This window comes from Palaemon carinicauda, chromosome 19 (assembly GCF_036898095.1).
Source record: "Palaemon carinicauda isolate YSFRI2023 chromosome 19, ASM3689809v2, whole genome shotgun sequence".
Classification (NCBI taxonomy): Eukaryota; Metazoa; Arthropoda; class Malacostraca; order Decapoda; family Palaemonidae; genus Palaemon; species Palaemon carinicauda.
The window spans coordinates 42277989-42292417 of NC_090743.1; the positions used below are offsets into that span (position 1 = coordinate 42277989).

At 39.5% G+C, this 14429-nt stretch overlaps 1 protein-coding gene across 9 annotated transcripts in view; it reads left to right on the forward strand.

Annotated features, from left to right (window-relative positions):
• Flo1 (flotillin-1) overlaps positions 1-14429 on the forward strand; it is a 128730-nt gene that overhangs the window by 6818 nt on the left and 107483 nt on the right. For 6 of the 9 annotated variants that reach the window (XM_068393526.1, XM_068393530.1, XM_068393533.1 and 3 more), the window contains exon 2: positions 6512-6590. The exons of 1 other annotated variant lie outside the window; for it this stretch is intronic. In XM_068393526.1, the coding sequence (XP_068249627.1) occupies positions 6512-6590 (79 nt within the window). Of the gene's footprint in view, positions 1-6511; positions 6591-8080; positions 8157-14429 lie in introns of all 9 variants that reach the window. 2 more of the 9 variants (XM_068393527.1, XM_068393529.1) reach the window with 1 other exon arrangement.

Sequence of the window (14429 nt, forward strand, 5' to 3'; positions counted from 1 at the left end):
TTTACTCTCGTCCCTAGTCTCTACGGGGAGAAAGGATAAAACGTTTTTAGTTTTTATTCTCGTCCCAAGGCACTGTACGGTGAGAGATTGAAAACGTAGTTTTGAATGAACTAGTGTTTAGTCTCTTTCCCAGCCACTGATCTTTTTATCTTAATATATGTTTACTGTTTTTTGCTTGTATTAATGTGCTTACATTATACGACTGATGTCGCAATTATAACCTTTTGATGAGGGTAGAATTGCGTGCTTCAGGTAGAAATCAGTTTTATTCATACCTAATGTGAATTGTTGAAAAATTCGATTTCAGTGAAGTAAGTGCAAAACAGAAAATCGTAGTGATAAAGTGATAATTGCGCAAAGTGTTATCAGTGTTGCGACCGAGGGTTCGTCTGTTCGTGCCTGTCGTTCGCCTAGTCCGAGACCTCTTGCAAGCTCCCAAGCCCAGGGGAGAAGTAATGTCGTCCGACTTATGGGTTCGAGAGGACTTGATCAGCGAACAGACGTTCCCTCTATGGTTTCAGGCGTGTCTCATCAACACCGCCCCTACCATAAGACGAGCGAGACGATTTTCTCCTCGTCATCCGAAGGCTTTTCGCATAAGAAACCGTGGAACAAGGTTTCGAGGCCCTTTAAGCGAAAGTCAGTCCTTTCAGGACAGGTCCAGCGTCCTGGTTGTAACCATTAGGACAGCTCTGACCCTATGCAGTCATCGGAAGACTGCTCGCCGCCTAAACAAAAGCGTAACACAGGCTCCGAGAGTCTTTTTGTAGGCAAGGTTTTGCAGTCACAGACGTTACCCTTGTCTCTTACCGCAACCATTCCTGTTGATCCTAAATGGGTTGTACAGCAAGACATGCAAAATAAGCTTGCCTCTCTTATGGAGGACTATTCTGTTGAGCAGGTTCACGATGATCCTCGCCGCTTAGCTAATCGAGATCTTGGCCGTCAGCCGCCCAAACAAGCCTTTGCTCGTCCTGTTGACATTGACGTTACAAAGTCACGTCAATCGTGTTTTGTAGAGCCTCACTCGATGCAGTCCCGTGTTGACTCTCAGCCGCTTGTGGACGTTCAGCCGCTGCCGCTTGCTCTTGTTGACGTTCAGGACGTTCACCAACCAGCATAGTTGACTTGTTTTGACGTTGAGCGTCAAGCACCGCAGTCAAGAGTTGTTTTGACTGCTCAGTCTAAGCAGTCAAGGCAGTCTCGAGTTGACGTCGAACGTCCTCCCGCACCTGTTGTTGTTACTGGTCAGTCCTTTAAGCAGTTACATGACATAGCATCCTTGACTGATACTGTTGCTCCTTTGCGTGTGGACTGCTTGTCAAGCATTGCCACCACGGCAGGTCTCTCCCTTGCTTGAGACTCGGCTATTGTCGGACAAGGTTCCTTCAGATGAGGAAGTTGCTGATCCCCCTCCTACTGATATTCCCTTGAGGACTCTGTCAGACGGAGAGGAGCCTAAAGCTGCTCAGCCCTCTATGGACTTTAAATAAATCATGCTGATTTTTAAGGATCTTTGTCCGGATCTTTTTGTAACTGCTGCTCCTCGTTCGCCTAAACGTCAGAGTTTACACTAGGCCTAGCTACTTTGAAGCCGTTGTTTTATAAGCTAGTGCTCTCTCGCTCTTCTAAGAGAGTTTTTACGTTTGCTAGGCGACTGGTTAATCACCAGGAGGAGTTTGGGGGAGACAGCCTTTGCTTTCCCTACTTTTAAGCTGGCTTATAGAGCGAGAGTCTGATATGACACGGGAGAAGTTCTCGGCTTGGGAGTTCCTGCCTCTGCCCAGATAGACTTCTCAAACCTCATAGACTCTCCCTGGCGCCTGGCCATGAGACGCTCCAAGATTTTATGGTCGACTTCAGAGCTAGACCATCTCCTGTTAGGAGTTTTTTCGAGCGTTTGAAGTTTTGCTGTACAATTATGTCATGCATAAACAAGGCTTTCAGGGATGGCTCCAATGATCTGACAGCCACGTTCTCTGCAGGAACAAGTCCCTCAGGGATGGCTCCAATGATCTGGCAGCCATGTTCACTGCAGGAGTACGTTAGAGGCAAGTGCGCTCAATGTGTTCATTGTCAAGACAAACTTCACGATGAAGTCTACCAGGCTGTCTTGACAGCATTAATGGAAGGCGACTGGATGGTCTCTCTCGACCTTCAGGAGGCATACTTCCACATTCCTATACACCCGGATTCCCAACCGTTTCTGAGGTTTGTTTACAGGAATGTGGGGTACCAGTTTCGAGCCCTGTGCTTTGGCCTCAGTCCTGCTCCTCTCGTGTTTACGAGGCTCATGAGGAATGTGGCAAAATCCCTCCATCTATCGGGGATCCGAGCCTCCCTGTACTTGGACGACTGGCTTCTCAGAGCATCGTCCAGTCTTCGCTGTCTGCAGGATCTACATTGGACGTTGAGTCTGGCCAGGGAGTTGGGACTTTTGGTCAACCTAAAAGTCCGAACTGATCCCATCCCAGATTATTCTATATTTGGGGATGGAGATTCGCCGTCCAGTTTTTTCGGGCTTTTCCGTCTGCCACCCGAATAGAACAAGCCCTGCTCGAAGTCCAACTAATACTGAAAAGAGAACGTTTGTTCAGTCAGGAGTTGGAACAGTCTCGTAGGGACTCTCTCATCCCTGGAGCAGTTTGTCTCACTAGGGAGACTACACCTTCTGCCTCTCCGGTTCCATCTAGCCTCTCACTGGAACTAGGACAAGACGTTAGAGACGGTATCATTCCCAGTCTCCGAACCAGTAAAGGCATGCCTGAAATGGTGGGACAGCAATATCAGTCTGAGAGAGGGACTATCCCTAGCAGTCAAGAACCCAAACCACGTGTTGTTCTCAGACGCGTCGGATTTGGGTTGGGGTGCGACCCTGGACGGTCGGGAATGCTCGGGTCTGTGGACCTCAAGTCAGAAGAGCATGCACATCAACGGCAAGGAGCTATTAGCAGTCCACTTGGCCTTGATGATATTCGAAAGCTTCTTCGAAACTAAGTGGTAGAGGTCAACTCACACTCCTTCACGCTGCTCGAGATCGCAAGGGACCTTCTCTTATGGTCAAGAAATCGAGGTATCTCCCTGTTGACGAGATTCATCCAGGGGGACTTGAACGTCTTGGCAGACTGTCTCAGTCGGAGGGGTCAGGTGATACCCACGGAATGGACCCTCCACAAGGACGTGGGCAAGAGTCTTTGGGCTACTTGGGGTCAACCCACCATAGACCTCTTTGCCTCCTCGTTGACCAAAAGGTTACCAATCTATTGCTCTCCAGTCCTAGATACAGAAGCAATCCACATAGACGCGTTTCTACTGGATTGGTCTCTTCTGGACTTATATGCATTCCCACCATTCAAGATAGTCAACAAGGTACTGCAGAAGTTCGCCTCTCACGAAGGGACAAGGTTGACGTTGGTTGCTACCCTCTGGCCCGCGAGAGAGTGGTTCACCGAGGTACTTCAATGGCTGGTAGACTTTCCAAGAAGTCTTCCTCTAAGGGTAGATCTGTTACGTCAGCCCCACGTAAAGAATGTCCATCAAAGCCTCCCCGCTCTTCGTCTGACTTCCTTCAGACTATCGAAAGACTCTCAAGAGCTCGAGGCTTTTCGAAGGAGGCAGCCAGTGCGATTGCAAGAGCGAGGAGAGCTTCTACCATTAGAGTATACCAGTCGAAGTGGGAAGTCTTTCGAGACTGGTGCAAGTCAGCATCTGTGTCCTCGTCCAGTACCTCTGTAGCCCAAATCGCAGATTTTCTTTTACATCTGAGAAAGGTTCGCTCCCTTTCAGCTCCCACGATTAAGGGCTACAGGAGCATGTTGGCTTCGGTCTTTCGACATAGAGGCTTAGATCTTTCCAACAATAAAGATCTCCAAGATCTCCTTAAGTCTTTCGAGACCTCTAAGGAACGTCGTTTGGCAACTCCTGGATGGAACTTAGACGTGGTCCTAAGGTTCCTCATGTCAGACAGGTTTGAGCCATTACATTCAGCCTCCCTGAAGGATCTCACCCTCAAGACACTTTTCCTAGTGTGCTTGGCTTCGGCTAAAAGGGTCAGTGAACTTCATGCCTTCAGTAAGAACATCGGCTTTTCTACAGAAAAAGCCATTTGTTCACTTCAACTTGGTTTCCTGGCCAAAATTGAACTGCCTTCTCGTCCTTGGCCTAAATCTTTTGATATTCCTTGCTTATCAGAGATCGTAGGCAACGAACTGGAAAGAGTATTATGTCCTGTTAGAGCTCTTAAGTTCTATTTAGCTCGTACTAAGTCATTACGAGGTAAATCTGAGGCATTATGGTGCTCAGTTAAGAAACCATCATTGCCTATGTCAAAGAATGCTTTGTCATATTTTATCAGATTTTTAATACGAGAAGCTCATTCTCACTTGAATGAGAAAGACCGATGTTTGCTTAAGGTTAAGACGCACGAAGTTAGAGCTATAGCAACCTCCGTGGCCTTCAAGCAAAATAAATCTCTGCAAAGTATTATGGACGCGACTTTTTGGAGAAGCAAGTCAGTGTTCGCGTCATTTTACTTAAAAGATGTCCAGACTCTTTACGAGGACTGCTACACACTGGGTCCATTCGTTGCAGCGAGTGCAGTAGTGGGTGAGGGTTCTACCACTACATTACCCTAATTCCAATATCCTTTTTAATCTGTCTCTTGAAATGTTTTTAATATTGTTTTTTGGGTTGTACGGAAGGCTAAGAAGCCTTTCGCATCCTGGTTGATTTGGCGGGTGGTCAAAGTCATTTCTTGAGAGCGCCCAGATTAGGGGTTTGATGAGGTCCTGTTGTATGGGTTGCAGCCCTTAATACTTCAGCTCCTGGGAGTCTTTCAGCATCCTAAGAGGATCGCTGGGCTTCGTGAGGAAGACAGACTAATAAGGCAGAGTAATCGTCTAAGTCAACTTCCTTACCAGGTACCTTTATATATTTGGGTTTTGTTATGATATAACTGTCAAAAACTCTAAGCATATACGCTGTAAACTTAATTAACTCTGGTCTCTACCCACCACCATGGGTGTGAATCAGCTATTATATATTCACCGGCTAAGTTAAATATTTAAAAATGATATTTTAATTATGAAATAAATTTTTGAATATACTTACCCGGTGAATATATAAATTAAAGGCCCCCCCTTCCTCCCCGATAGAGACCCAGCGGGATGAGAAAAATTGGGTCTGTTTACATGTATATGCGGTATCTGGCCGATAGTTGGCGCTAGTGGGCACACCCGCAACCTTCATAGCGATCGCTTGCGAGTTTTTGTGTGTTTTTCTGTCGAGCCGCCGGAGGCTCAGCTATTATATATTCACCGGGTAAGTATATTCAAAAATTTATTTTATAATTAAAATATCATTTTTTCAATTGTAATTGATTATTATTTGAAAATGAATATATTGAATCTTCAGATACAGTCCTTGTAACTCGTTTGCCACGAAACATGTCTTGCACATAGTAGTTGGTGTCTCAGATGAAAGACCTTATTATTTTTCTTTCCCCCTTCACAGCACTCACAAGAAAAAGCTTAGCATAATATTGCTCTTCATTCTTATTCCTTTTCTTCCCTGGACAGCCTGCACTGTATGTTTAACTACTCATGTAGTACAGTATTAATTGTGTAATACACAAGGTCCTCAACTTACAAACATTCAGAAATACAAACACAAATCCAACTGAATTTAAGGATAGGATGAAGAAATACTGTAATAAAACTATATTATATAATTTATTACAGTAAACAAAACAACATTTGCAATAACCTGATGTTTATTTCACATAAAACGGGACTATTTGTTGACTTTTGTATCTGGACATTGTAGGCATGGGAGTCAGGTTAGGTCTACCCTAGGCCAACATTTAACAAAACTCGACTTGCAAACGGCATCTTGGAAACTATCAAGTTTGTAAGTTGAAGGTCCTAATATCGTCTTACATATCACTCAAGGTAAGGTTATAGAAGGTAGTAAAAAACCAAATTTACGCACCTGCGGATACTTCATTTATATTCCCGAATTTCTTTTAGAAAAGGCTAGAACTTCCATATGAAAGTAAAGTTTGTCAGTCATACATAGACAACCTATACAGTTCAAATATATCCATAATAACTCCTAACCTTTGCGTATTTTACGTATCCTTAGCATAATCCTCAAAGTTGTTTAATGTTATAGATTATAAGATACATGGCATTGCAGTTCTGGAAAGTACACCTGTTTCAGTATACAGTAGTATCTGGGAAACTGTCTGATGTTGGATAGAATTATAGTATACACTTGCATGGAATTTCTAGTCAATGGAAAAGAGCAGTGCAACGATTGTTTCTTGTAGTACGATGAAATTTGCTTTTAAGTTCTGCTTACGAATGATACAGACTTAGGTTCTCATTGGACCAATGTCCATCCTGCCTTGAATTTTATTTTCACAACGTAAAAGCAGATTTCTCAAGTTCTAGCTTGTGCCGTAATATCATCCTCGTTAAAGTTGTTGTTGAACTGCACTGCCTGTTTGCAGGATGTTGTTACCATGGAAAGCCCCTGACGGTAGTAGGAGGACGCGCCTTTGTCTGGCCATGTATTCAAATGCTACAAAGGTATTAAAGGTTGTTGAACTTCTTGCCAGTGAAGGAGAATGGGAGAGTCTGTGGTCCAGGTGTAAATTAGCTTGTATGCTTTAGGAACTGCCTGTGGTGTCTAGTCGTACCTCACAATTTGAAGCCGATGTCTGTCTGATCCTCAGCTTGTGTGTTATTACTTCTGCATAGTATAGTATTAATCTGACCATTGCTGATGTTATAATTCGCTTGAGAGTTGCAACGCAAACTGAGGATTGGCAGCATTGGTTAGTGGTAATCTATTTAGTCACCTCAGTCGCTTTTTTTGTCGTATCTTTTGGAAGTCAGATGACGCAAAGTAGTGATGATGTCCTTAGAACTGTGCAAAATTGTCCTAGAAGACACACGCAGTTTTGTTTATTTTGTAAGTGATTGCCTTACAGTATACAGATTCTCCTTGAAAAGTCATCACCTGGTATACCACACTGCCTTCGTGTGTACCTAGTGCTTTATACCCTAATTTTGTTTTCATTTTCAGTTTCTGTCTCAGTCTTGACCTTCCCCCTCCCCCCTTTTTTTTCATGGAATGTTTTATGATGGCTTTTTTGGTTGTAGCTGCACTAGACGGAATGAGGTCACGTCCACGAGGCACAAGATGGGATGGCTAGCTTTAGGTCATTTGGAAATTCACTCTGGGCACAAACCGTAGCAATATAAGTGACGATCTGTAAGTGGTGTTAGTGATGTAAATCAATCTCAGAAAGTCTGGGTGATCCGTCACACTAATCATTTACGTCGTCATGAATGCTTGTGTACCTGATTAATTGATATTGCTTTGCAGTGTAAGTTCTTAATGACCTTTTATAAATGGTCTAGTGAGGTGAAAACTGGAAGCCATTAGTAAGCGTCTCTTTTACTTCGGATAAAAACCAAGAAGAGGATTAAATCAACCTTGCCTTTGGATAACTGCCGTCAGTCTGGACATTCAGTGGGACAGCTGTGTCTAACTTTTAACTCTTATGTTCTCTTAGATTAAGATGTAGGTTATAATGATATCACTTAACCTGGATTCTTTTTTTTTTATCATCGTTCCTTCAAAATAACCATGGTGTTTCATCCTCATCTAAATTGACCCTACTTTTTTTTCATATGAGTACAATTTTAACTTATGTTTTATGGTTTATATTGTTTTTTTTTTTTTGTCCAATGTTTTATTTTTTGGTGAGTGATGTATTATTTTACTAGCTTAGTAATGTCTGTGTTCTTATTTGAAACTGTTTTATTTTTGTAGTGTCCATAAATATTTTATTTTTCAGTATTGTCTCTACTTCCTAGATGGAACACCATGTACATAAGAGTGCCATGGAATGCCTGGCTTTACAGTGTGGAACATCAAATTCAAAATTATTTGTGGGAATACTTTTATCTGCACTGTACAGAGTCATACAGTATACTGTACGTGTCTGCTAAGGGCGTGTTTTTTTTATATGTCTGTTTTGGGGAGTGACAGTTGTGTGTTTGTATTGCAGGATGTTGCCATAAAAAGCCACTCTTGGTCCCCGGTGGACGAGCTTTCGTTTGGCCCACTGTGCAGCAAGTACAGAGGTATACCATAGCTGTCTAGTTATTCCTTTTTTTATGCCATCTTTTGCTAAACATTTTCATATTACTATTGTAGTTAATACTAACACAATATCATTATTACTCACTGTAAGTGATGATATTTCTTCTTTATAAATTTTGATTTAGGTCCATTCATCTTGAAGATAGCTATAATTATGGAGCTTTCTTGTCCATGACTACGTCCCCAAAGCCGATGGTTCGGCAGGTGCTGGTAGAAGTTGGGGGTGTTGCTTAGATTTATGATGCACTGATTCCGGAGTGATCCCTCACGCACAGAGCTGGAGACGCTGTTAGGATGAGTCACTTTGGAATCTGTGCATTTTGAAATCAGGCTACCGCCAGTTCATGCCCGCATCTGCCGAGTAATCCCTCTGTGGACATAGCATAGCACTGTTTGAGTGTGAGCATATTTTCAGCAGTATTGCAGTTGCTAGCTGAAACGTTGCTGCACGCACAAGCATCTTTCGAGTGACTTGGACCTCTTTAAGTTAAATAAACTTTTAGAGTTGGCTAAGCATGTAGATTTTTTTTGAAGTGCAGTAGTTAGATTACCGTACGGAATTCATACGTTCGTTTCTGGTACTGGATGTTTTGGAGATTGGCGATTTGCCCACCCCTCGTGGTTGGAATGCTAGAAGCATAACATTTTTACTTATAATTGTTGCATGAACTAGCTTTGGTGGATGGTTGCTTTTATTTTTTTATCCATCCTCTTTTGCTCAATTAACTTACTAACCAAAACTTGGACTCTGTTGTGTATTTGCCATTAATAGGTATTGTTGTGGTGTGTAATTGCTTCTAACAGAAGTACTGTTGCTGTCTTAGATATTTTCAAGGCCAGAATCTTGTAATTCACCTGAAACTGTTGAATGATGCAGTGTGTTTTCATCCTTGCTTAAGACACCAAAGTAATCCATTTATTTTGAAAATCGTTACTCTCCTATGTCGTTATTACAATAAAGTTTTATGATTTTCAACAGTTTCTCTTTTCATACTGGTTTGACTCCATTTCCCCCTCTATTTCTTTATACTTCACTATTGAGCGCCTTTAACTTATTATTTCTTTCGTAATAAATCCTTCCAACATCTACTTGGAAAGTGTAAAAATGACAAGCTGGTTTGGTTAAAGTTATGATGATTAAAATATTTTTACTTCACCTGGTACGGGGTACAGTATGTGTGTAGTAAACGTTTATTCTTTGATCGCTTTCTTGATTATACGATCTTCTCTATTTTCTGATGACTGTAATTCAGTTATTGTAATTTTATCATGTTTAGTTAATTTCATCATCATTATTTTTAACCCGTTCTGGTTTGTCGGCGACTGTCGGCAATCCTCCATAATTTGATGTATGATTTTGTAATATATAATTAGTTTTCCCTTGAGTCAACCTTTTCTATTATTTATTTGACCTTTCTGAATAAACAAACCTAGCCTCATCACTAAAGTTGCTGTTGTTTATCGTCAAGTAAATGACATGGACCTTAGGATCACCATTATAATTCTCTCATCAGGATTGTTTAGATTTGATGATTTTAACATTGGACTGCCCACAGTTAGGTGTGACTTGAGTTCCTTCAAATCTCCTGTCCCGTTCACTGACTGTCTGAAATCCCATCCGTTTTAGTTATTTATTGATTTCCATTTGCCATGATTTTCCTGGCTTTCCTGTTGGTCTGCGTACTGCTGTTAATCACTGACTTGATTGCTCCTTACCTCACATCTTGACTCCAATCCATTTTATTTTTCACTGTTTGTCTATTTTCAAGAGACTGGATGCCACGTTACCTGCAACTTGCTGATTTTTTATGTTTTCAGTGACATATCTCATCATTTTCTTGTTAGTTGCTAAAATCTTGAATTCTGTAATGAAAAAAGCCATTTTCTTGGACAATAAAGCAAGGTATTCAAAACTGGGGGTGATTAGGATTTTATATTTTAAATAAAAATAAAAGTTTAAAAGGTTGTTTCTTTGCCAGTTGATGTTTTATGTCTACCTGTGCAAAATCATTTAAAACTTCTGTTTCTGTTGAAGTAGCTTTCTCTTTTTCATTAATGCATAAAATGTCAAGTATATTTAGGTAATTAAAGGTTTCTATAAATCTTAATTGTTATGAACTATATTGTATAGTTTAGAATTTTGTATATTTTATTGTTCGGATTTGAATAACATATTGGACTGTGCATATTGAGTTCCACATGTTTAAAAATTCCTCATGAATGGCAGAGGAAAAGGACAGGGTACTGTAGTATCCTAGAGACTGACCATTTATACATACAATTCCCCTCTTCAAGATAGGACCAGAGAGGGCCAGACACTGGCTGCTGATGACTCAGCAAGTAGACCTATAGGCTTCCCCAAAGCCCCCATTTCTCGGTCACAAGGATAGTGAGGTTGAGGTCACTACAGTTGATCTCAAGCAGATTTCAAACCCTCTTCGAACAGTTTGCCAAGCACGGACATTTCCAAATGGAACAAAAGAAGGCTTGTTGTAGGTGAATGTATACGGCATAAATGTTCGTATTTATTAGCTTCGCCACAAGGCTCTAGAAGAGTTGGAAGACCCAGGCTTACATGGCTGAGTACTATGAAATAGGAAGTAGGAGATGATGAATGGAGAAGTATAGACTTAAAAGCTCAAGATAGAGATGACTGGCAAAATCTAACTGATGCTCTCTGTGTTGATAGGCTTAGGAGTAGGTGATGATGATGATTTATATATCATGGAATTCCCATAGCCTGTTATGTAGGAGTTAGATAATAGAATTAATTATAAAAGAAAGTGTGCCGATACAAGCATTCCTTACTCAGTTTTTGATTCCCTTCAATCGAGGTTTAATGTAATAGGAAGTTACTATATTTACTTTTGCTATTATTAGCATATACCATAGTAGATGACTATAACTCCAGGGATCAATACAAACATTGCCAAAACCTGGATGTAAGTACCTTTACTCTGTACTCATAAGAGATGGCCCAGGCAAGACCTTTGACTGCTTTGGCTGCAAATGACGAGTCGAAATATACCAGTATATTAATACACTGCCTGTTTAGATTTACGTATAGAGACGTGTACGTTTGTGGATACGTGAGATAGTAAATTTTTATAAGTTTTTGGGAGTATGTTTTCTGAATTTTGGTGTTACAGGAGGTACAAACTTCTTGCTTTTGCTTTATTTTCATGAAGGTGGTTTTGTGTTTATACTTACAAGAAGAGGTGGTTAATAGAGAGATATAGCTCTATACTGTAATGGAATTGTTAAATCCCCCCCCCCCCCCCCGATTTATTACATAGTACCCATTAAGATTTATATAAACCACATACCGGTACATGTTTTCATTGTAGCTCGTATTGAAGGGTTTTGAGGTTTTGAGAAAATATGACAGTTCTTAGGTTTTGTTTTACTTGGGGGATTAAGAAATCGTTTTTTTATAAGACACTGAATATTGAAAAGGTCTTGAATGTCCCAAGGAGTTTTTAATCTTCCATTAAGAAAATCCACACATGACAAAAGTGGTGAACCACTAAAATATATATACTCCAGGGATACCCCTTAAATGACCAAGTGTTTATTTTTTATTCTTGATTTAATTGCAGTAAATCTCCTACAAAATAAGGTGCGTTCTGAAGTTGGGATGTTCATGACTTCCTCAATTAACCCCCCCAACCAACCTCATACTCTCTCTTGTTCACAGTCGGGGATTTTGTTTACACTATTGAGTTGGCTTTCATATATATCAAGAGTCCCTACAGATACATCCACATGATAAAATACTTTGAAAAGAAGTTCATTATCAATTTGTGCACACATTCTTACTTTACTTTGAGGGCTGTTTTTCCAGTCCTATACAGGCAGGGAACCCTACTCTCTACAGGACCTCCACAGTCATTTTATCTTGTTCATTCAAAGAATTCATCATTTCTTATCTTGTTTCATATTTCATTCTTATCGTTGGAAGTTCTTATCGCGGTGATTTACATTATGTTGAAGACTTTCTCTTCAAGATAAAGAGCAAAATAGAACGTAATAGAAATGCTATTAAAAATGAATCGTTGCTGGGGTTGTAAATTTTAAGTAGGGACTACTGCACAGTAGTTTGACCTGATAAAATCAGCTATGTGTGGGTATGTCAATCAGTGGTTTGTATATTTGAAAAGTTAGAATTTGCCTTGGAAGTTCTTTACTTTACTCACTGCATGACATGCTACAGTCATGTTCATGTATTTTCAATGATAAATATCTGACTTTGAATAAGCTTTTAATTCTATTAGTTCATCTCGTCATACTTAACGTCAAAGTTATGGTATGATTTCTGTCTGATTTATGGTTGAATTTTTTATTAATTTCTGGTGAGTACATCTCTAATTGATAGCTGTTGCTTATCAATGTATTTTTGTACTCGTATTAGTTAGCTTCATTCTGTTCTATTCTCCCTTTGTACATTTGTATAGTTTTTATAAGTCTATTAGTGTTTTGTGCATGCGATTGGGTAATGCTCTTTGTTAGTCTAAATAAAGCAGCTTGCATAAGGTTTCCCTGGCTTTGATGCATGAATTTTTTATGAAATGTTTCTTGTCCCACTTAAATACGTAGATTATAAGTATCATTTTTGATAATACTGTTGGTAAGTATTGTAATTATATTGCTTCAATGTTTTAATTCCTGATATTGGGTACACTGTACAGTATATTTTCATTAAATTGGAACAAACTGCTTCATAGTTTTGTTTATAGACATGCAAACACAATTTGCATAAGGTGTCTTGAACTGTCGAGTCGGCAAATGACCGTTTCTTATTGCTTTTGAGGTAGAAAATGGTTATTCACGATAGAAAGAAATGCTCTCATTAGAATGAGATATTTCGTATCACTATTATAAAAGCACGTCTGTTTTCACATTCTTCTTGATCCAGCTTTTTTCTACCATTAAACTTGCCTTCACAGTACTGTATCACTATATCACCGTACACTGGCTGTTTCCAATTACTACTACTACTACTACTACTACTACTACTAGCTAAGCTATATCCCTCGTTGGGAAAGCAAAGTGCTATAAGCCCAAGGGCTCCAAGAAGGAAAAATGGCCCAGTGTGGAAAGGAAATAAATAAACTATATACTGTAAGAAGTAATGTACAATTAGAATAAAATAAAAACTAACAAACATTCGACTTAGAAACATTTGGAGATACAGACACGAATCTTGGAACCTATTAAGTTTGTGATTGGAGAACCCTCTGTAATTAGAGATGAGGAATGAGCAGGTTTTTACTGTAAACAATTTGTTTAATGCAAGGAAAAGACTTTAGCAATGGTACATGCTGTACAGTACTACAATGTATGTTCCGAATGAAACCTTTTTTTATTCCGCTTACAAATGCTAAACTGGAAGAAATACAATTTTCAAGTGGAAACTGTCTCTAACAAAGTGACATGATTAGTGAGTGAATGATGGGAGCTAAAGTTATTTATCTGTATCTCTCTTTGTAACTGTCTACCTATCAAGGTATCATTTTGTTAACTCTTACTCTTTGGCCAGTGTCGTTTACGAGCATACATGTGTAGATCTTAATTAGTTGAAATTAGTTCACTAGATACTTGTGTCTGCTTGATTTGTTCTTTCTTATCCCTTGAAGATGTATTAAACCAAAGACCATTATCAGTTAAGTGAGTTAGGCACAACAACGCTTCTTCATTTACAAACTACTAATTGACTTCCTTGTCACTAAATATCAGTAACTAAAGCTAAAGACTTTAAGTTTGTATGAAGATAAAAAAAGGAAATTACTGTACATTCTTTAAAAAAATTATGATGGTCTTTCACGTTTTATAAACTTAATTGATATTTGTAATGGTCACAAATCATTTGTTCACTTCATTGTAAATTCTGTTGGAGACTTCGACATCTTGAGATCATTCCACTTTCAACTAAAGTACCACCTACAATACTATATATGGCAATGTACATTTATTAATAAGATTGATTATTGTTCATAATATTCTCCTACAAGCTGCCTTGAAAAACAAACATTTCCAGAAGTAATGCTCAAACATTTAGATTATAGTAAAAACAGCTTGGTACTGTACATTATACCAGTTGATTCAAGAGCAAGTGAGAAACCTGAAAAAAAAAAAAAAAAAAAAAAAAAGAGTTAAATTGAAACTGTAAGTAGATTGATAGATATTTAAATATGAGAGTAGATAGTAAAGGAAATATACTCTCGTTCATCTTTAAGCTCAAGACCTTGGTAAAG